The 24422-nt window shown below is 43.8% G+C and overlaps 1 protein-coding gene across 2 annotated transcripts in view; it reads left to right on the forward strand.

Moving 5' to 3' along the window:
• ASTL (astacin like metalloendopeptidase) overlaps window positions 1-24422 on the forward strand; it is a 952269-nt gene that overhangs the window by 511012 nt on the left and 416835 nt on the right. For both annotated transcript variants that reach the window (XM_069619099.1, XM_069619100.1), the window contains one exon: window positions 127-208. In XM_069619099.1, coding sequence (XP_069475200.1) covers window positions 127-208 — 82 coding nt within the window. The remainder of the gene's footprint in view (window positions 1-126; window positions 209-24422) is intronic.

Here is a 24422-nt window from a genome sequence, read left to right on the forward strand (position 1 = left end):
ATGGACCTGATGAGTATTTTTCTTCGCCTTACCTAGAGAGGAGGAGTAGTAGTCCGTTGTCATCCACCGACTCTACATTATGCATGCCTGTTTCTGTTTTTCACTAAAGTGTGTGTTTACTTTCAGGCTATTTGAGAGACTTCTGTATGTACAACACGACTAACCTGATTGTGTCCTACGACTTGCTGTCCATCCTGCACTACTCCAGGTAAGATCTGTCGTGACTCTTTATGGGTCAGATGGGGTTTCAGGTAATCTGCCCTCCCCCCCCCTCTCCCCCAAGTCTCATTGCAAGATATGATTTTTTCATCTGTTTTATCTTCCCATGTTCTTTGATTTCTTTAGCAGTATTAGAAGCAACATACTCTTGTATTTGTGTGTGTATTTTTAAAGCACGGATATTAGCTCAAAGTGATCTTGATGATATAGAAGGTACCAACTGATGTCAAAAAGCTTGGAAATGCAGTCTATAGTCATGGAAACCGCAAGTTCCTTAATCATTTTCAAAACCTCTTGTGATTGTTTTAATGTCTTATGTACAGGAAGAATGTCAGGCAGCAAATTGCTGCCTATCTATAGTTAGGACTAGGGTCTGAAACCTTTGGTTCTCCATAGATTTTGGACTGCAACTCCCACCTGCCTTAGGACACATAGCCAAAGGTGAGGAATTATGGGAATTGTAGTTAAAAACATCTGGAGATCCACAGGTTGCAGACCCCTGTGGCCTGGCCTGTGATGCCATTCACCTTTGTGCCAGGGAGACTTGTACTCCCTTTCCCATGATATGTGTGTTATATATATGTCATTTGTGCTTCCTATGCTGGGTCTCTTTTGTATATATGGGAAGCACTCAGCCTCCCTGAGTGTCACTATAAATTGCCCTTCTTTTGTTGCCTTTAGAGGGGCACTGATGTTCTGAAAAGGTTTTGAGATCTTTAAAGGCCTTAACTGAAGATCTTTGTTTAAGACATATGCTGGATTCACAATAGGTTTATTTACAGCGATCTCCTCTTTTCTTATGTTCCGACTTTCCCTGCTAATCGAACAATTTTAAGACTTGGTTTAGGATAAGAGTTCGTTATTTTTGTGAATATCCCATAAGAAGACAGGAGCTGTAAATCCAGAGGCCATGTATGTATAGAAGACTTCTCCAAATTCAAAACAGGCACGCTAGAAACAATTTTATTCAATTGATCAGGTATGAATAAAATTTTAGGCACCACAGCAATAGTACAGCTTGTTTTAGAGTTATCTATTCAATACCTTTCAATCTGTTCGCTTCGTCAAACTTTGTTTTAACTAAAGAATTTTGCAGAATTTGTGAATCTGTTTCTTTCTATAAAAGGGTCTTTATTATTCGCTGTCTGAAGCACTGAAGTTGGTCTCTGATTTATTAACAAGGAGGCTCTCCTGTTCTCCTTTTCCTTTATAAGGGGCTCAAGAGTATTTCTCAAAAAGGTTGTAATCCTTTCCAAGCTTTTATCTTCATTTTCCTTTAAAGCAGTAATGAAGCCTTAAATGAAGATGGTTTTAGAATGTAGCATAGCTAGAAGCGTGTTTTGATACCGAATTTGTTCCGCCATCCCTTCATACAGCTTCATAAAAGGAGCCATAGTTAGAGAAATGGATGTAATCATATTAGCACCTATAATAGAAACAATGGTGGCTTGCTTCTCTATCTCAGAGGCTGCAAAGTCTAAAAGTAGATCATCTGTTTTCTGGATATTTTTAGAAACATTTAGGTCTTCGGAACAGGATGTCATCCGTCTACGTTTGGAAGCCTGAGTAGGCCGGCTATGCCCCTGTCCGCAGTTTACGTTTGATGCAGCCAAAGCATTTGCTTTATCCAAATCCTTTTTCTGTAATTTGTTGTCAGGTTGACTTATAGACTGTACTTTCTACCCAGATTCCGGCAACCTCCCCTGCTGAGTAGTGCCCAAACTGGCTGCACCTTCAATGGGTATTTGTGCAGGTTTGTCTATTTCCTGTATATGGATAGGATTCGGCACAGATTGAATAGATGTCTTCCTCGGGCGTCACTTCTTCCTACTATTGGAGACACAATAATGTCTGTTGTGAAATCAAAAGTAATTTTGATCAAAATTAAAATGTGTGTCCTGCATCATTGTCACTTCTGGAGCTTAGAGACAACTTTATCCAAGGATAAATAAAGTTTCCTTTGAAGGAGGCAAACTAGGTTTTAACCCTCTTGGCTTCCATATTGACACTCCTACAGAAGGGCATGACTGTTTATTTGATTTGTTGTGTTTTAACAAACCAAACAAATAAGGTTTAGAGGAATTGGATGTTATTCCCCTGGGCTCCTTTTCTTGATATTCCCCACTGCCTTCTACCGGGCCATGATTGGAAACTTCAACGTGCGATGTGCTGGAGTCCAACTTGCACAAGTGCTCAGATGAAAGAGCCACCGAAACTTTCTTAATTATGAATTTTTTAATAGTGTTTCCACTTGAAGACGGTAGGAGCTCATTAGCAGGGAAGGGCTCCAAGATGTTACGGGGCGAGAGGTTTTGCTAGAACCTCGACCCGTATGTCAAGCGGGCATGAATTATGTGCTTCTTGGAGGTGCAATATAACTGAATCAAGCAGTGTCTCTTGTGACATATTGCATTTTTCAGTGGGCCGGTCACTCATGTCCTCTAGTGCTACCGGACCCAGATTGATGATCAGCATTTGATGTAAAAGCAGTCCCCTCCCCTTTCCTGTTCCAACCATAATCTGAGTGAAGCTCGTGGATCAACAGGTGCAGAAGAAAAGACACTCCAGTCTCCACAATTGAGAAATAAAGGATACTATGTAGATTGCAGCAATGGAAGTCTCTCATAGAATAGGTCCAACTGACCGTTACCGCACAGAGAAGGAAAGTATTTTAGTAAAGAACGGTCCTGCCCCTCCCCTCCCCTGCTCACTGCAGGTCTTTGGTATTACAGCACCCTTTGAAGCATGCAGACTAACACAAAGGCCAGTACGTTACTTATTTTACGCAGTGTTCTTCCTCACGATCAATGATCAACAGGACCAATAGTCCAATCGGATCTCTGACCACCAACCCACCAAAACACTCGGCCGCACTCTACGTCGTTCCACTTGCTGGAGGATTCTTTATGCCACTCAGTAGTGGAGATGAAAAGAGGACTGCTTCTGGTTCTCGCCATCGGGCACTTCCAGACGTGGAAATGCTTATCACAGTTCACAATAGTGTTACCCAAGCTCAGCCGGATAGTTGCTCAGGAAACAAAGCGGCTGTGGACACCAAAACACCCAGCCTCACTAAGGGACGATTTATGTCTGAATAGAGAAAATGTTCTGAGGCTCTTCAGTAGCATTTCTGCCTTGACGCAAATTCAATCAAAGGACATTGATTTTATTGAATTTCCCAATAAACAAAAGAAAGACAGGGTGTTCTTATACCTGTATGCTAACAAGATTAAATATATACTCATGGGAGAACTTCAACAACTAGCCCTTAGGGGATTCTCTATCCAAGATGTAGATAGATGTTCATATGAAAGCTCTAACGAACATGCTGTGTCAAGAAAACATTTGCTGAAAGGCCCCATTGGGCTAAAGTCCTCTGTTCCCATGAGAAATGAATCTGTCTTCATTAAAAACTTGAGACTTGTGGTTGAAAATCCACAACTTATAAATATGACTTATTATTCTCGAAAGGGTGATTCGTCAAAGCAACAAAATGATTCATGAAGATTTCTGGAGCTTTGGCACAAAAATCCTAATGCCCAAAGAGCGAAGATAGTGAATGCTGAAAGGATATCGTTCTTATGTCTTGGAACACCAGGGGCTTCAGACATTTATTAGGGGAAGGTAGCAGGCATTTTGAGTTTATAGACCTTGTGTGTCTCCAGGCGACATGGTTGAGGGAAATTACAACCCTTAATGGCTTTACACCATATCTAAATTCAGCCATTAAAGGTAAAAATAGTTGTCCAAAGGCGGGCCTACTCTTCCTACTGAATGTTGATTTTAGCCTTAAGGTAGTCTGGACAAGAAACGTTTCTCATTTAATACAAATTGTGTTGCTGGAAAAATAAATCCCTGATGATACTGGTCATGGTGATTGGTTAATCTGTAACCTTTACTGGAATTCAAACTCGGACATGGCCAAGAAATGAATTGATCAAGTGATGGATGAAATAGATGAATTAAGAGCCAACAGGTTGAATTTAAAAATTATAATATGTGGTGATCTTAATATACATTTCTTTGGGAAAGATCGATATTGGTGGAAAAGGCTTCACCGAACATGGACAAAGCCACCCTTAAGAAGTTGAAATGGAGAAAGGAACTTATCTCCAGAAGCATCGAGATTCTAAATGGCTGTACATTTGGTGATATTCTAGCTAGTGAAATGTGGAAAAGGAGACCGGAGAGGCAGACTCTTGATAACATTTTTCATCAGGAAATCAAAAGTCGTACGTAAAATCCCTAGTTGTCAAATCAACAGACTTTAATGATCACAATCCCTTGATGTTAGTAATGGCGGGTCCTGGTAAGAATTCAGATCAGCCCAGGCCAAGTAACATAACAGTATTACCTGGCAGAAATTGTATTAGACTTACAGCAACAAATATAATGGCTTTAAGAGCGGATCTGGATTACCCTCATTTCCTCTGCTGGTTTGCAGAGAAAAACAACATGGGGGGGGGGGGGAAATGGGATTCCGCCATAAACATCAATTCGATTCTGTGGTTTTTGAAAGAAAAAAGAAATTGAACCAACTAAAAAGAGCTTGTTATAAAACGCCATCTAGCAACTCTGGTGAAGCCTTTAAAAAGGCAATACAAAATCACAAAAAAAATGCCTGAAATCTTAAACATTTTATAATCCAAAAGGATGCAGAGTATATGCTTCAATTAATAACTACTAGAAACACAGGCAGATGTGGAGGATTTATAATTCTCTGAAGGCCCCACAGCTATCTCTGCAGGCCAAACCCCATTTCAGTAGCTGATTGGACTTCTCACTTTGGCAATCTCTTTTCAAATAAAGATAAAATCACCACTGGTATTGACCTTAACTCTGTGAAAAGTAATCCTTGGATTTTTGATACAAGTAGAGAAAAGATTCTGTGCTTGATTAAATTTGCAATTTCTTTAAGTGCGGATGGCCCAGATGGGCTAACTAATATGACTCTGAAAAAGAAATCCAGAGGAATGGGCATCCTTCATGTTCGACTTGTTCGAAATCATAAAGCTGTGCAAGGAAATACCGGCTTCGTGGAGGTCTTCTATTATAGTACCCATTTTCAAGAAGGGGGATAGGTCCCTACCAGGGAATTATAGGCCTCTCGCTCTTCTTGGTGTTATGTGAAAGATATTTTCAGCCATAGTGTTGAAGCAATTAACACATTGGCTGTAAGTTACTAAACATCGTGACCCGTGGCAATCTGGTTTTGAAAGAGGTGTTGGAACAGCGTTAAACTTGTTTCTCAAACCTACAGAAATTGAGAGCTGTACAGAAAAACAGTAAGAAACTATATGTAGCATCAGTAGACCTATCTAGGGCTTTTGATTCAGTAAATCGCTTAACTCTTTGGAATGCATTGTGAGCTTGCGGCTGCCCTAATGACATTTTGGAAGCCATAATGAGCCTTCACACTGGGATGACCGTGTGTATAAGACTGAATAAAGCAGGAGATTTAACTGATCCAATTATGACCCTAACTGGCTTAAAAGAAGGCTGCTGATTAGCACCAGCTATTTTTAACCTGTATATTTCAGATATTGAAGATTCTTTTGTAGACATATGATGTTTCCCTCCAATTATATCAGGAATACAGGTTAATAGATTGCTATATGTGGATGATCTAATCATAATGGATGAAACTCCTATAGGATTGCAGTGTCAATTGGATGCATTAACCAAATTCCTAGCTGCAAATGACCTGAAGATAAATCCTTCAAAATCGAGTACTTATTTTTTGTAGAAAATCGGGAATGAAAGGGAAATTAAGTTGGTGGTTCATTGAAGGATCACAGATACCTGTGATAACTGAAATAATAATTGACAGTATTGCAGATACCCATCATGCAATGGAGTTAAAGAGGAAAACCAAATGTTTGGTTGTGTAGGCTAAGGTTATTAAACGCTTCTGCAAATTTACATTTATTCCCATTATTACCTTCTACCGCACAAAAGTATCTCCAATATTGACATATGGCTCTGAAAGCTCCTTATCTCTTCATTGGGAAATCTGGAATGAACTGGATGGAACATTTTGGAGATATGTTTTAACATTACCTAAATTCATGCCAGTTGCTATTATTAGAAGAGAGTTGGGCCGATCTTCTTTGTATGTACAAACAGTTTGGAAGAGCCTCTCCTATCGAACATTTTTGGTTCCGCCAATTGATGGAGGGTTTATATTACTTAACCAAGCAATTCATTCAGAAGGTGATCGATTTTTGAAGGAATGGTGTTCAAATGTACTGCAGTTCTGAGGAATATTGGCAGGAGTAAGAGTGTCTAATAGAAAATTCAGAGAATGTTAAAATAAAAGCCCTATTCGATCGAGATTGGATTGACACACAAGATGCTGTATGTAAATATAAGTTACATGGTAAACACTGCAATGAAAGTAAAAGACGAGGGACTATGTTAATCTATCTTCAAAAATTCCCATCTGATTCTGCTCGTAATCAATTTTTGAGAATACGGTTGAACTTGTTACCAACGAAGGAGCTGCTGGAGGCCAGGAAACCAACCAAAGGCCAGTAGGGATTATCGATGTAGACTATGCTTTTACCCACATGAGTCGCTTTTACATCTCATCATGAACTGCTGAGGATTGGAGGATGCTAGAGCAAATTTGATGAAAAGATTTTTTGTAAAAAATATGACGTTAACAGAGTTAGAAATCTGTTCTTATTTATTAGGGACCAGAGTTTCAGTGACTTTTGCTCTGCTGGAGTTTTAATTATTTTTACTAAAATAGAAAATAGTTACTTTCTAAAGCTTTGCTAATTATGGAAATGTTGGACTATTCTGCCTTGGTGCTTTTTTACTCAATTGTATTCAAGTGTGTGTTCTTTCTTCTTTTTTTTCATTTGTATGTGGTTTTTTTATCTTTACTGTTTTTTCTTTTTAATATGGAAATGTATAGCTCAAAGGTTTCAATTCGAAACTAGATGCTAATAAAAAAATATATATATTTTTTTTGTTAGCATCTAGTTTCGAATTGAAACCTTTGAGCTATACATTTCCATATTAAAAAGAAAAAACATGTTAAAAATATATAATATGAATCTTGTACTAAATTTGCTTTCACTGCTGTGGGGGGGGGGGCATACGTTGCTGTACCTATTCTGTGTGCATGGCATTCATGTAAGAATTCTGGTTCTACTGGACTTTTTGAAGATGTTTGTAGTGCTGGCTGTGTTGTACTGGTTTGCGTGAGGGAGACCTACACAAATTACCATTGGACCATGCTGTACCTGTTCTGTTCGTGAGGGAGGTTTTCATTGCTGCTAGCTCCATAACTAGACACAATCCTCTCATCCTCTGGGTGGAGCCTTTCTATGAGACTGTTTTTTTCTGCTGGTTGTGCTACCTGTGGTGCCAGATAACCTTGTGCTTGCTCTCCTTATGCCTTATGACAGTCATCTGACACGCTAAGCCAAAGTTACTGTAGGGCTCTATTGAAGGGGCCACTCAGATATCATTGTCTCAGGCTCCTTAAAATGTAATGGTAATGGTGAGGTCTCTTAAGTTATAAGCGCCTCAGTGAGCGTCCTTCAGATGTGAAGCGTCTTCATCATGCAATCTCAGACTTTAGGGTATAGTTCACTCCCTGTGAGAAACACAAAGGTGTCTCCCTAGCTAGGCCCCGCGGATCTGTCATCCAGGTGGCCAGGACACAGCCATCGCTATTGAATCCAGTTCCTGTGGGTGGACCAGTGAGGGAGGATCACCTGGATGGGGGGGTCATTGGGAAGGGGACACCGACAGGCGAGACACAGTAGCCCTCTCTTTCTTTCAACACCTTTTCCCCATCCTACCATGTAGTACATTCCAAAACACTGCCCCCCTTTCTTCCCACAAAAACACTTTCGCACAACATGAAAGACAGCAGACAAATACCAGGGTCAGGCAAAGTCAGGCAATAGACCTGAATCACGCACACCTGACGGCCCTTCCCTACAGGGATAAAAGATGGAGCACAAGACGAGCGAGGCAGACCGCACAACGAGAAAGCTATCTAGACCCGGCAGCTTAAAAGGAGGACAAAGGCGGCAAATATCGAGAGGCTTGCAAGGAGAGAGACGACCTTGCCCTTTTTGACTCAGACCCCATTAACCTCTGCAGAGGTAATCGTAAGACCGTCGACAATAGCCCAAGTGTCTTGCAGCAGATATCCACAGTACACAGAGCGTGCCTATGCTGATAAGCTGGAGCGAGAGAAACTCGTGGTACCGGGCTTGACTTCAGATCCAAGGAAAGCTAAGCGGTTCATCACAGCTGGTGAGTCGAAGGGAGAACCGATAAGAACCGGGCTGTGTTGAATGAAAGTTGCAAATTGGCATATGGAGAAGAGTGTAAAAGTGTTAGGGGAAGATCAGCGGCAGAGAGAACCGGTATGACTACAGATACCAGAAGGCCGTAGGAGAGCTGTCAATCTAGGTCAAAGTGGTCATACACGAGGTCTAGCAAAATCCCTGTACAATCGAAAGTCTTTGACAAACTGTTCAGAAAGCAAGGGAAGCGAATCCCACATGGTGAAAAGTTAGTACATGAACTGTTTATCGGTAAAGTCAGTGAGTGAACCCGACGGAGGGAAACCTGTTTAAAAAGACATTAAGATTTTTGAAAGCAAGTTGTATTGCAAGACAAGGGGAAGGAAAATGTCCCCCTTGTCATTTGGGATGCAAGCCCAGCTGAAGGGAGATCCAGGGGTGGAAAGCTGGAAAGCTATCACCTATAGTTCACTGAGAAGGGAACTGGTTTGTGAATTTGCTGAAAGTGATATTGTGAAGATTATGCTCCCGGAAGAGGGTGGGACCCAGGGGTGAAGGCGTCACCCAAAGTCTATGTGAAGCAGAACTTTGTGTTTGTTTGTTGGATGCATCAGGCCTCAAAGGAAAGCGACTTCTATTCAAAAGAGATTTTAACATTGAAGAACCTGATAGCTGGAACGGAACTGTCAGCTCGTGCTGGAAAGGCTCGAGCATGTGCTGTGCTCTGTACCATGCTAAAAACGTGGGGAAGGGGGACCTCAAGGCAATTACATCCTGACATATTTGAAAACTGTTTCATTTACTTTGATACCCTATCCCACACTTTCTGTAGTTGGTTGTAAGGAATTGGCAATCGTTTTTTTTTTTTATAGTATAGCCCCTTTTTATTTTGACACAAAGCCACTAGGAATGCCTTATTTTTCATTGTGATGGTCTATTCTTGCTCCCATCTTAGATTTAGAGTTAGGTTAGGCGTTTTTCCATCCCACATTTCTAGTTCAATAAACACACTTGAACTGTGATCACTTACTGTTGCCACCATGAGTTCCTTACAGCCCGCAAAGATTTTAGAGTGTTGGTCAAGCCCTTCAAATGTCAGGATATGTATCTGAATGTGAGAATTGATCAGGACCTCTTCAGATCTTTGGCAGGGCCACTATATGTAAGGATGTCCGGAAAGATCCCTTCAACTTGTGTGTGCTGTTCTCAGACATAAGTGTCTCAATCATGTCCACTCAGATCTGAGGATGTCTGGCAAGACCTCTGACAAGAGGGCTTGAGTCAGGATCTGTCAGATTTTAAGGTTGTTATGGAGAATGCTCATAAATATGCAAATTCCCTTTACTTTAGAGACCCCCAGCAACTTTGCTGAATTTTGAGGACTTGATTTTTTTTACCTGGAAAGAGTGAGCCTTTTTTCCCTCTGTTTCATGTATTTTGATGTGTGTTTTTCGCTTGTGTTCTTTGATTATGGAGTTTTAGATAACTCCATAGGCATCCTCTTCATGTGTTACACAGCACCCTCAGTGCAGTGACACGGGTGTCTTTTAGACTTACCAAAGGTTTAAATATCTTCTCTGGGATAAACTACTGTTTCCCAGAGAATGTAAAGTGAAATTGACTTTACTAGTCTTTCCAAATTCCCAGACCCAGCACACACCATCTCACAATGGAGTGCTGGAGGGATTACATAATATCTCTTGTGTCTAAATACTCATGTAGCAGTCAAATGTGACCCTTTCCTATTGAAAAGGCTGGTGGCAGTGGTTTTACAATGAACTACCATGCTTTTTCCCAACCGCGAACAACGGTAGCTTAAAATCAAGATGGCGCCGTAAGCCCCTTTGTTTAAACATGTCCCTGTCTTCTTTTTTCGCCGTTTCTTTTTGGAAAGGTCCTTCTAGTGTTTCTCTGCTCGCCAAACCAGGTTTGGTCCCTTTGTTCGTGTGCCTTTGGTGGGCTTCAGAACTGAAGACCGCCTCTGGTGTCGGAGTGTCTGGGGTGGGAAGGAAGTGAGGGAGGTGCACGAAACTCCCTGTGCTTCGTCTCCTAGGAGACCCAAATGCACTCTGGCATGATTGGCTGGCTGACAGTCCAGCAAGGACAGCCACCCTGCTGGGTGAGTGACAGCTAGGCTGGAATGAAAGGGAGAAAACTGTTTAAAAGGCGAGTCTCTTGGACTGGAAAGTCGGGTCGACCCCTGGAACAAAAGAACTGACGAAGAGCTAGAAAGAGGACTACTCCTGGACCATTGGTTTGCCCAGTGAAGCTTTGCTCCAGGTCCGAATTCCCAAGTTCATCTTGACAGAAAAGCCCCTTCAAGGATGACGTTGGTGGGACCAATCAACTCGTAAGCCACCTGGATACCATTCTCAAGGCTTGTTAGGATTAACCAGGGAGAGGGATACCACCTTGTGTGCTTGAAGCTACAGCTACTGTAACTGAAGTGACTCCATCTTGTTTGCTTTTTTGACGATCCCGCGCAGTGCAGGAGTCCCCTGACGTCCTCCATCTTGGCCCCACGATTGAGGCTCAGGAACCGTGAGATCTGCAGGACCTGCCAGGAACCAACATCTTGAGCTGCATTTTGTTCTTCATATTAAGGTACTGTGCCAACCCGATTGAGAGAACGCCACTCTTGCAGTGAAAGTTCGTGAAACTTTCCCAATTTACAGGCTTGATCAGCTTGTGACCCGACATGATTCTTTTTTGCCTAAACTACTTCTGAGAACTTTTGCAAAGACTTTACCGTTTGATACCAGAACTGCTCTTTCCTATCCTGAACACTAGCCCATTGACTTTGGCCTGGCCTATTGACTTGCATTGAACTCCTCTGGTGAACTGAAACGATTTGCACTGTCTAACAGGTATATGTGATCTATTCTACTTACTCTGGCCTTTTTGCTCACTTCTAAGTAACTGAACTGTCATTTGGCTCCTATTTCAGGGGAGCTCAAACTCTCTCAAAATCTCTTGTACTGAAGTGTATTGGTATATAATAATAATAAGTTGTCTTCTGCTAGTGAAATGTTTTCTATATGATTGTGTAATAAATTAATAAGTTTTACCCAGAAACCTTGAGTATAAGTGTTTACTTGAACCACTGTGATTGAAATTCCTCTGTGTAACCACATTCACTCTTGAGATAACCCTGGCTGCTCACCTCGCTACCAAAATCTGTGTAGTACAGACTTATATCAAAGGTTGGTTGGACTAACAGCTGTAGTCCTAATTGTGTGTAGTGGTCCCAGAGGGTACTGCATGGAATTCTGCCTAACAAAGGTGTTTGTTGGGATTGATAAAATATGAAGATAATGCTTTGAGCTGCTCAAACACGGTATTTTCACAGCTAGGCACCATTTGATGCAAAGGTATCATTAAGGGACCCTCAGATGTGAATATGAAATGGATCAAAATACATTTCCGATCACAAAGTAAAAACCTTTTTAATGTATATCTTATTAGCAGTCAAAGACCAATCCAGCAGTAAAGGGGATTACTGCTATGCGAGAGTACTGTGGCGAGATGGAGTAAGGAGGCTGACAAGGTGGTATATTTTTGGCTATAGACTTTTACTGTCGAAATAAAGCTTATGAATTGAAAAAGAGAACATTATTTGCCTCCCTATTTCTAGAGGGGGTTTCCCTACCTCAACACAGAATAATCAGGTGCTCGTCAGGAAGTAAGTCAATACTGTCCTCTCTCCAAACCAACTACTCTATTCCTACCACTAATACATAAGAAGTGAAGGGTTCAAGCCAGTCTTGAGCTGACTTAACAATTGCACCCGGGAAAGAGCCATTGACCAATCAGGTGGCTGGAACAGCGGGCGAGAATATACATTCTCTGCACGCTGTTAAAGCCACCCAAGGCCCTTTCCTGGGTGGAACAATTTTTTTATGTGGGCAGGCAACGGGGAGCCTCTCCCTGTTGCCTCATATCCCCCAACCAAACAAAACCTCTCCCACTAACCCCTTCCTTCCTCCCCACTTACCTGCAGGACTGATGTGCGACACCTCCCACTCCGTTCACCACCATAGAAATGGAACAGGGACTTAATCCCCTTTTCTTATGGTGTCCGACAACTTTTTTGTTGTATCCCTTCAGATATTGGTCTTTCCCTGTTTTAAGGAAGAAAGTAAACCAGAGGAAACTGAGCGAGGTAACTTAGACTTTGGAAAGGCTGATGAAATCCCTATCACTGAGACGGAGGGAAGAACTACTATCCATCCTTCCCAATCTATCCTTTGCCCAGGAAAATGATCCAGCACTCAGAGGCTTTTCTAGAATTGATTCCCGAGGGGGGAAGGACTAGAAAAGGGGAACCTCTTTACCTTCCTGAAACGGGGATTACTATATAGAAAGGAAACCTCCAGAGAATGCCTAGTAAAACTCAGTAATCCCCAAAACCCATTGCAAGATCGTGCTAGAGATTGCACATTCTCATTTGACAGAGGGACATTTAGGACAATCTAAAACCCAAGCTCACATTAGTGGGAAAATCTACTGGCCAGGTAATCCATGCTTACATAAAGAACTTCATTCAGACATGTGAACTAAGACAGAAAACCAGCACACACACAAAACCAGCACACATGTTCCCTTACCTGCTAAACCCCTTAGCAATAATAGAAAACCCTTTCTCCCGAATTGGAAGGGATATCATTAAACTGTTGGAAATCTCTAGACTGGGTAACAAATATGTTCTCGTAATCATTGATTATGCTACCAGGTACCCAGAGGCTTTCTCCATGTAGAACAGTACAACCAAGCAAATCCTAAAACGCCTACTAGCGTTCTTTTCTTGGGTTGGTTTCCACAAGGAAAATTCTAACTGATCAGGGATCCAATTTTAGGAGTAAACTCATCTGTGAAGTCAAGGAATTATTACACATTACCACCTTAAGAACCTCAGTTTACCATGCCCAAACAGACGGATTGGTAGAGAGATTTAACAAAACCCTTAAAATGATTTTGAGAAAATTGGTAGATAAGGATGGGAAGGACTGGGATTTCATGATACCTTGGTCTCTATTTGCAGTAGGAAAGACCCCTCGGGCATCCACTGGATTCTCTCCTTTTGAACTACGTTACGGTAGAGAAACAAGAGATGTCTTAGACATGCTCCGGGAGACCTGGTAAGAAAGAGATGAGGCACCTATTCCCCTCTCACAAACAGCTACCTGATTCCAAGAGCACATGAAACTCGTTCGGAATCTAGTGCACACTTGCATGTAAAAATCTCAAGCCCAACAGAACTCCACCTATGACAAGAAGGTGAATTTAAGATCCTTTTCGGTAGGGCAAAAGGTATTAGTCCTCTTACCTACCTCTTAAAATAAACTCATCTCAAAGTGCCATGGGCCATATTAGGTACTAGAGCAAACGGGGACCTGTACCTATAAAATAGCCCAACCTGATAGGAAGCAACGTAATCTTGTAAAGGAGGGGAAAGGAAATCCTTTCGCTACCACTGCCTCAATATTGTCTTGTCTAGTACCGGAGGAGATGGACAATGCTGAGATTAATAAGGAGGGAGATGCAGGATAAGGGGAGCATGCTGATGCTATAGATTGGATAGGTAAAGGAGCTAGAAGAAGGAACAAGATAGAGGGTGCAAAATAAGCATGGTTGTCTATACTCCAGTATAACAGGACAGGTAGAGAGAAAGCATGTGGATTGTATGAGCGCACAGAGCACAAACAGGAGGTGTAGAAGCCCTTGAATTCATCACCTATCAACGTAGATGCCCAGGGCAGAGACACCCCTTTGCAGAGGCGTCCAAGAAGATGGGAATATGACATTGCAGTGGTGCGCCTGGATCCTTTTCTTGCTGGTGAGCGGGCGGCAGGGAGGGCCAGATGGGGGCAGCTCCAGCCCCACGGGCATCGGCTCCTGCTCAGCACTGGGGCAAAGTTGTGGCCAACGCCCACAAACAGTCATGGCAGTCCTGGAATGATTGTGGTCACAGAGCCAGTCACGTGACCGTGTAGTGGCACGGCTGGTTCCTTTCCTTGCAGGTGAGCGGGCAGCTGGGAGGGCCAGATGATGGGGGCCTTAAGCAGCTCCGTGGAAGTGGTATCAGACCGTGTTTCTCTGTGCTCCTAATAGAATCTGGTATCACTATGCTCACTCGCAAAAATCGGTAATGGTCTTACAGAGCGTACTGGCCCTAATGGAAATAGGCCTAGCACTACACACTGTGAATAATGTTATTTGATCTTACGACCCTTACTGTCCCTGTTGGAATTGGGCCTTACTGATTTAACTGGGAATGATATCTGACCTTACTGTGCTTGCAGTACCGAATAGAAGCAGTCTTATCAGTGATGGTTCAGAGTATAAATATATTTTTTCTTCATATGGTGATGTGATGAATTCGATAATGTCATCACGCCTTTCCCAGAGGTAGCCTCTCCTCATATGTGCAGGGGACGGCAGCCACTACCTAACCCTGACCCTATGGGTGCCTATTTGAGGGATGACCACATGGGGTGGGGGGGCGGCCTTTGGGGGGGTGAAGTGACATCATTGGATGAGACATGGTATCGCCCATTCCCTTTTAGGGATGCCCCTTCAGCACCTCATGCCCTCAAGGTATATTGTGGCAGTAAATCTCAATATTCTCCAACACCTACTCCTAGCACTTTGAAACATTGTGCCTCATTACGACCCAGGCGGTAAGTTACCGCCTGGGTCGTACCTTTACCGCCATGGCGTAAACTATGTTTACGCCATGGTGGTTGGCGGATTTACCGCCCCATTCCAAGGTGAGTGGGGCGGTAAATCCCCATTTCCCATTTACCCTTCCCCATTCTTGCCCCATAGGGCATAATGGGAGTGGGGAAGGAGATAATTACGCCACCGTAAATTACGGTGCTGTAATTATCTCCAAGGTCCCTTAGCGCCATGGATTTTAACGCCTGCAAAAAGCAGGCCTTAAACTCACCATGGCGCTAAGGGGCCTTGTAATCAGGCGTTAAGCGTCGGCGCCGTTTACGGCGCCGTAAACCCCTTAACGCCTGACTCGTAATGAGGCCCATTATGTAGTTTCATCAGTAGCCAAGACTAACACGAGGAAGAGAGCAACAAGAATAAAGATTGCTCAACTAGACTGGAGTGAGCGGTCTAGCCGATTGGCTCCAAACGACTCCCTTCAGTAACGCAGGAGTTCAAAGAAGAAGCGACAGAGAAATGCTGGCTAGATGCTGCTGGGAAAGCCCAGCTGTCAGGTGGACACGCAAGTGTGGAGGCGAGGCAGAGGCGTGGCAGAGAGAGAAGACGAGGTGACGTCTGGACCAGAGACTCATTCCCACCAGCAGAAGATGCCGAAGCGGGACTTGAGGCAAAAGGAGCTTTGTGCCTGCATGGGAAGGTGGAGCATTGGGAGACACGCCACCCGAAATAGAGAGAGCGCGGAAGCCACAAAGGACCAAGCTGGGTCATAGAAGCTATGGCAGCTGTCCTAAAGCGGGTGAGCCCACAGTGAAATGTCCGGGACCCAGCCGGGGGGGGCTGGAGAAGGCATTCCTGGTCCCTAACTGAAATGGGAGGCACATTTTCTACGGCTTACATCCTGAACCAAACTGATTTATAAAGTCCCAATATTTGGGGACATGCAAATGCACCAGTGATGAGAGGAACGTCAGGGAACAAAATATGCCCTAGATTCGGGGAAGGGAGTAATTTCCCCCTGGAGTGAATTGCAACACCAAGAGGAGGGGGGGGGGTTACCCTCTTGGGCTACAAAGTGCTTGTTTTTCTTTCTTTTGAACTTTTGTTTTGGTGGAGAGAACCTTGGGAAAGAAGCCATTCCCCGGAACTGTGAATATTATCCATTTGGAACTTTTGTTAGAGTTCTACCTTTTTGTTGAACTTCAAGCCAGAGACAATACCCTTGGAGTTTCTTTTAGAATGTGAGGGCTAGGATAGGATTTCGGACACAGGACATTTGTCCTTTGGACTTCTTGACACAGGACATACCCTTAGTTTTTGGTTGAGGTAGGGAAATGCCTCCTAGATTAGGGACAGTGAGGCATTTTCCAACTCCTCTATCATTTCAATAAATGTTTATAGCAATCATCATGAGTCCTCTGTGTCCATGTCTCATTTGTGGTTCCTCTCAGTGAGAACTGCCGATGCTGGTGTCCTAGGAACATGTGGTGCGCAGCGTAGAAGCACCAAACTTTTTGGTGGGAAGGAACATCCACTATAATGCAGGTGCAAACTATTGAAACAAAAATGTCATCAAATTCATCCCCCTTAAGACGAAAACGTATAACTAAGAAAGATTAACATGTGCAGCAGTGGATAATAGGCTCCAATATGACCCGTTTTAGAAGAAGACCTACTTACAGAAGCGGACCGTCCTGAAGAATGCGACTGAATGTTTTGTGTTGCAGAAACCGTAGGACTAAAAAGTAGGAATATCCTTTATTTAGTTGTGATACCCTTAAAGAAAACACAGAATTCAATTCCCTTTTAATTTGAAATACTTATTTAGATGTGGGAAGAATAAAGTGAGTTAGAAAGTCCCCACCTACAAGTATTTCCTGTTTTACAAATATATTTGACAGCTGATGGTTTCAGTCAGTGTAGATGGTCCTTTTTCACAAACAAATTTAAAATTTGCTTGTGATAAAACATCTTTTGAAAAAGAAAATGAAGACTGGATCCAGTCAAGGATTTTTTCAGAATGTTTGCTTTCCCTTTTAGATAGGTGGCACACCACTGTCACCTAGGGCTAGCCTTTTAACCAATAGGGAACGCTGAGTGTTTTCTGTGGGGAAACATAGTGACTGGAAGCACCAAATCTCATTATTTTATTGTTCATTTATAATGTGCTTTATACCAGCGAGTGTTTTCCAAGCGCGGGATCGGGACTCAAACCTGTATTGCGTCAATGTTGTCTTGCGTCCAAGACAATGTGTTGCCTCTGAACTATCCTTCGTCCCTATTAAAATGGTTATTTCTATTCTATGCGCTGAAATGGTCATTTTGAGTATAAGAATCATTTCACGCTACTTGAACATTTTCTGTTTTATTAATGCTGGTATCTGGCTAGGCTATAAGCCACTCAGTGCATGCAAAAACGTGGTTCCTGGAAGGCCTGTGCATTAACATGGCAGAATGGCTCCTGTCCAGGGGATATTAAGCCTTACTATGCTAGCTGGGCATATTTATACCAAACCTTATTGGAGTTATTGGCCTCTGTCGAGGCTTCTTGTGCTTACTGACCGTAATGGGATATGGCCCTGCTCTTCTACCCAGACTTAATGAAGGCATTATTTATTGTGCAAAGTGGGCATACAAAAATGTAGCACTGCAGTCTGTTGTGATTAACTTTGCATGCACCTTGTGCAAGTGACTAGAGTCTTGAAATGGAATGCAGGGCTTAGAATGTTTATCTATGAGTGTGTTCCAGGTTTCTCAGTTTCAAGGATGTAAGCCCTGAGAGAGGATGCTGGTGGGTGTCCTATATCCCCTTTTACTTACCTGACTCTAAGAAATGTATTTGATGTACCTGAACTTAAGTAAATAAGTTAACAGTTCACTGGAGTGTCAGTCATTTATGGCCAGACCCTGAATTCAACACTGGCGACGAGGATGAAGCTGGCTGTGCTGGGGGACAGCACCAAAGGGAGACACCCACCGCCCCCCTAAGAGGTGATCCTCTCTCAGGTAAGAGCGATGGAAGGCTGTGAGGTGCTGCAGGCGCAGTGATCGCAATCGCGGCCCAGACAGAGGTGCTACAGAGGCAGAGGCGCAAGAAAGGCCCAGACAGAGGCGCTGCGAAGGCACTGGAATCAGAGAGCAGCCATGGCTGTCAAGAGGTGCTGCAGAGGCAGTGGAGCGCTGTTATGTGCAATGAGGCGCTGCAGAGGCAGTGAGGTGCTGCATGAGGCAGTGAAGGAGCGCTGCTTGAGGCAGTAAAGAGGTGCTGCGAGGGCAGTGAGACGCTGCAGAGGCAGTGAGGTGCTTCATGAGGCAGTGAACAGGTGCAGTGAAATGATGCTGCAAGGGCAGTGAGGCGCTGCAAGATGCAGTGAAGAGTCGCTGCATATGGGGTGCTGCAGAGGCAGCAAGGCACTGTATGGCAGTGAGGTGCAGTGAGGGGCTGCAACAGGCAGTAAAGATGTGCTGCATGAGGCAGTGAAGAGGTCCTGCGAGGGCAGTGAGGCACTGCATGGGGCAGTGAAGGAGCGCTGCATGAGGCAGTGAAGAGGTGCTGCGAGGACAGTGAGGCGCTGCAACAGGCAGTGAAGAGGCACTGCAGAGGCAGCGAGGTGCTGCTTGAGGCAGTGAACAGGTGCTGCTTGAGGCAGTGAAGTGATGCTGCAAGGGCAGTGAGGTGCTGCAAGATGCAGTGAAGAGTCGCTGCATAAGGGGTGCTGCAGAGGCAGCAAGGCGCTGTATGGCACAGTGAGGTGCTGCAAATGTGAAGAGGCGCTGCAGATGTGAAGAGATGCTTTGCTGAAGTGTAGCGCTTTGCTGAAGTGAAGAGGCACTTTAGTAAGGGCAAGTGAGCCCCTATGTGATGTGCTGCAGTGTGCAGTGAAGCGCTGCAAGAGGCTGTCAAGAGGCGCTGCAGAGTAAAAGTAATTGGACAGGAGGTCCAAGGGAGCTGCTTAAAAGTGCCAGTGGAAAGTCAAGAGGTCCATTGGTTAGGAATGGCAGAGGCTGGAGTGTCAAGGAAGCGCTACAGGGAGCTGTGAGGAGCTGCAGTCGACTGGAGCTCAGTGTAGCGCTACAGGCGCTGTGAGGAGCTGAAAATTGAAGTGACTTTGGTTAAAGTTTAAATGAGAAAATGCTGTGTCAGGGAGTCATGTAGATGAACATTGCGGCGGTTGATGGGAGAAAGGTGCAATGGAAGTACCTTTGTTATGTGGCTGTATTACAGAAGGGGCTGTCGGAAATCCACGGCTATGAGTTGGGCATGTTCCGGAAAAGTTTGTTGGAGCTGGGAGCTCCGCTCTCATGGGTGTCTCAACCTGAATGATGACGTCATTCAGAATACAGGGGTTGATGGCGATGACTACAGCGGAGCGAAGGCGTCACTAGTATCAGCGTTTGCTTCTTTGGAACATTGAAGTGAGGATCTGTAAAGGAAAAGAAAAAGGAACCCAGGTTATGTGTCGAGTCGTCATGACGTGGCATCTGCATGTGATTAAGTTCTGTTCTTCGATACGTGCCGAGGCGAAACGCCTTGCTGGGCCAGATGATGCTGTTTTGTTAGGGCAAAAAGGAGCCGGAAGAGAGGAATGTCGTGGAGCACTAGCAGTTGTGGCTAGCAATGAGGAGGAAGCCAGTGAAGGTATTGGGGAAAGTTTAAGTTAGTGACTTGTGTCCGTGTTGGTACTGCATTTCCACAAGAATGACAGCTGGGGCGGTGATCTCCATTCCTGAAGATTTTTGCTGCAGATGCCAACGGATACGTTTCATGGAAAGGGGGTGCACAATTTCATTTTGATGGAAATGTTGTTGCTCCATTGATGTTTGGAGTTAACAACCAATAATGCATATCTGTGATGATGAGGCCTATTAATGTTTTCTTAATTGGTGGTTGGATGTCTGTTTTGGGAACCTCAAGTAACCTACCAGGAGGGTGATGTATGGTTTATCACTATCTGGTGGAAGGTTCTAGTGTTCATTGTGGTTGGGCCACACTTCAAGTTTGGTGAGTCATGCTATTGCCATATGGGTGAAATTCGCTAAAGAAGTTCAATACATGTGTTTGAGTAACTTAACCATGCATTTCTCCACAGGATCTTAACATTAAGACTCTGCAGGCTTAAAGTATGGTATCGTGATGCGATGTTTGTTATTTTAAACCATTTTTAAATCTCAATTCGTCATTTTGGTATGTGTGGTGTAGAGCATGGTGCGGGACTCATACTTGAGTTTTGCAGGGGCTGACATGTACTGTCTAAGGTTGGGGACTAGTGGTCCTTAGTTGTGCTGTGACACAAATTTGGTGGGACATGGCTCCTGAGTAGCTGGCTGTGGTAGCACAGTTTTGTGGTGAACTAGGTAGTTCCTGGTTATGTGGTGCCTTTGTATTTGGCATATGTGGTCAGACATGTGTGCAGACATTTGTGTGAGTCTGGCTGTGCATGATCCAATGTTCAAAGTAGATATGCATGACTATGTATCCTAACCTAACAATTATGTCCACAGGTACACTCCAAGATCAACTCTGCAAGTTTAAGCTATGGACTCTAATCTGGCGTTTTTGTTTTACTGTTAACCATGTTTATACTAAATACGTTGTTATGGGTGTTGTGGAGTAGAATTGTGTGTGGGTTCAGTGTGGGTTCAGTGTGCAAGTCTGAGTGGATAGCATAGCATTGTGTTGGATCAAAGGGTGCAATTTACGTGCTCTCTTCATGGTTTAAGTCAAGCTGTTTGACAAATTGGTGTCAAGGTTGTGTGGTACCAGTGGTGCCAACGTGACTGACTTAATCTCAGTGGGTGTATGATAGGGCACAATTGGTGTTCTCTCATGTAGTGAGGTCGAGTTGTGTGAGGTAATGGTGTCTAGTTTGGTGTGTTAGTGGCGCCAATGTGACTAGAACTTATTCTCAGTGGGTGTGTTAGGCTAAGTGCTATAATCTTTATGCAAGTTCATGCAAATGGATTTCTGGTGGAGTGTTGTGGGTTTGATGTTGGTTGAGTTTGGGGTTGACATTGGTTGGGGGCTAGCTCCCTGTTTTGAAGTTTGGTGGTATTGGCCTGCCACTTGGCGGTTGCTCGGTTCAGTATATTCAGTACAATGATTGCTAGTAGGAATGTTGTGTCTAACAAGTTTTCTTCCACAGGTGACTTTAAAGTTTAAAAGTGCCGATTTCACATGGAGATAAAACGTTTTGACAGCATGCAATTGGTTAGGTTACGATAGGAATTAGGTGTCATGATAGGTCTATAGTATCGGAATTTTGAGCAGGAGTGCAAGAGGCCATAGCAGTAAGTTTTGAAAATGGAGTGCAAGCTGGCCACAGTTATATGTTGTGGCCTTTATCAGGGATGCATTTAGCGAAATGGATGTTTGTGAGTTTAACGCTAAAAAAAATGTTTAGCTGTTCCATGTAGGTAGATTAATATGTTCTCTCCACAGGTGGACTTTAAAGCTTAAAAGTTGGTGCACTATTTACTTTTTGCTTTGACACACGTGTGATGTTGGATGAGTTTCAAAACATGTGTTTTGGTTCTTTAACTCTACATTTTCCCACAGGCACATTATCAGTATGGGCCCTGTAGGCTTGAAGTTTGGACATTGATGGGGCATGTCTTTTACTTGGTTACCAAGTTCAATGCTCAATTGGCCTATATAGTATGTGTGTGGGGAATGGTGATTGTTGACTCAGGTGCAATGTCAATGTTGTAGTGTTTATCTCTTGCAAGAACAGTGTGGTTTTAAATTCAGCTAGAACAATGTGATATATACGGCAATGCAAATGTAAAACTACTTACTGGTGATGTAGCAGGAGTAGGGAGTGGTGCTGTGCATGGATTTTAGATCTAAGTGTATGAGGTGTAGCTTTAGTGGATGCGGTGTGAAGGGAGTGAGATGAGATATTAGTGTCATGAGTTGATTATTTCTTCATTACAGTTATTAAGTTGATAAAAGTGTTCATCATTAGCTGTTCCATGTAGGTAGATTAATATGTTCTCTCCACAGGTGGACTTTTAATTTTATTCCACAGGTGGACATTAATGTTAATAGATTTTTGAAGTGGTGACAAGGTCTAAACTTTTTGGAGTTGTTTTTGGTTATTGTGGAATGCTTTCTTTAATCTTTTGTTTTTCAGGTGGGACTTTACTGGACTAATTTTTTTGTTGAAATATTGATCTTGTCACTCAAATTTTACTGCTGTTGTTTTTGTCCCTATAGGGGGAAGATGTGTTGTGATTAACTTTGCATGCACCTTGTGCAAGTGACTAGAGTCTTGAAATGGAATGCAGGGCTTAGAATGTTTATCTATGAGTGTGTTCCAGGTTTCTCAGTTTCAAGGATGTGAGCCCTGAGAGAGGATGCTGGTGGGTGTCCTATGTCCCCTTTTACTTACCTGACTCTAAGAAATGTATTTGATGTACCTGAACTTAAGTAAATAAGTTAACAGTTCACTGGAGTGTCAGTCATTTATGGCCGGACCCTGAATTCAACACAGTCCTAACTGTCATAATGGAATCTGCCACTGCAAACCTAATTGGCATAATGGAACTTGGGAGTGGTATTCAACCTCACATTATGCAATCTGACACATAAGCTCCTGCCTAGATAAATGCCAGGCACGTATAGTCATTCTAGTCCTTTTTTGCATTCTGGAACTTGCAGTTTTGCATTTCTATTTATAAATGCAGGGGCTACAAGTTCAGAAGGACAAGAACAAAGCAAGACAAGATGGGCGACGCCTGCTTGCCACGGCTCACATTGAGAGCTTGGCCCGAATCTGTTCTGGCTGTTATCATTTGGCATATTGGAATCTACCATTGCTGTGCAATCGGGGATAATGTTAATGTTAAAGGACATTTGTACCGCGTACTATCACCACCGGAGTGGTCCCTTGGCGTTCTGGCGGCTCTGAAACAGGAGGGGAGGTTGAGTTAGTGGGAGGAAGCAGGAAAAGTGCACGAGAGCAGTGATGTGCTGTTGGCGGCCTCAGCCCGGTGGGTCCGTTGGCTGGGCATGGGGTGTTTGCAGCCGGTAGTCGTCGTGTACTGTTGTGCAAGGCTATGTGTAATTTTGTTTTGTTGTTGCAGTGTAGTGAAGTTTGTGCGGTTTGTTGTGCTGTAGGTTCTGGTTGTGTTTGGTTTGTAGTTTGAGAGGTGTATGCAACAGGGGAAATTGTTAGTCGGGGTTGGTTAGTTTGCGTCTCTGTCCTGAATTGAAGCGCTCGGCTTGCGTTGTCTCCCCTGTTGCGGCTCTGTCCTGATCTGGGTCTGACTGGCATACAGGTTCCTTACTCCTCTAGCTCCCGCCTCTAACATGCTCTCTCATAGCTCCCCTTATCTTCCATTCATACTCCTGTGGCCATTGCACCTGCCAATGACAACCTCTCAGGTAGTGGGGTGATTGTCAATAGCTCGATAATTCCACACCCATGTGGTACTTGGCGGTAAATAATTAACGGGCGGGCGAAAGTGTTGGTGGGATTGTCTGGGGTAGTTGACTCAGTCTCTGTGCGTATCGCCTGTGTTCCGGTCTAGCCGGTGTCACCCGTCCAGGTGCGGTGGGCGTTACTCTGAGAGGAAATGGTTGGGTACTTGATAGACACGTGTTGCGATGTAAGGTACATCTCATAAATTTGAGATGTCATGATGGTTGGTGCGTGGAACATACCCAAGTATGTTGCAACCTCTCTCCCCCCCCTCAGCAGTTTCTTTATCAAGTCTACTTAAGATGGCCATGTTGGAGAAAACGTACCTGGGGCCCATTCTTGCTCATTCTGCACGAACGGTGAGGGTGATTTGTGCAAGTTAGTAGCAATATATTTTGGCCCATTAAATATAGGTGTAGGGACATACTTCTCTAACACTGTAGTAAATGCCTACTTCTTTGGGTTTTTGTCATGGTTTACGTCTCAGGTGAGCTAAGGAGCCTTCTTCCCTGAAGATCAGCCAGAGAAGACTGAAACTAGGACTCCCTGGCCAACCGATGGGGCAAAAGGGTGTAACATGCTGGAGTGCCGCCAAGTCCAGGTAGCTGTAAACAAAAGAAGAAAGCAGTGGTGTAACAACACGCTCAAATACCAGGATTGCCAACCCCGCCCTTTAATGCCGCCTACTTCTGGAGAGCTTGCAGGGCAGGGCGGCCAAAAGTAGGAGGATGAAGGCGAATCCGAATAGGGAAAGGGTTACTGTACCTGGGTAGAATGAGGGCATGACTAGAGGGAAGGTTCTCCCGGGCGGCACAAGGTTGCAACTAAAGGG

The sequence above is a fragment of the Ambystoma mexicanum genome, chromosome 10 (assembly GCF_040938575.1).
Source record: "Ambystoma mexicanum isolate Mex_15411 chromosome 10, UKY_AmexF1_1, whole genome shotgun sequence".
NCBI lineage: Eukaryota > Metazoa > Chordata > Amphibia > Caudata > Ambystomatidae > Ambystoma > Ambystoma mexicanum.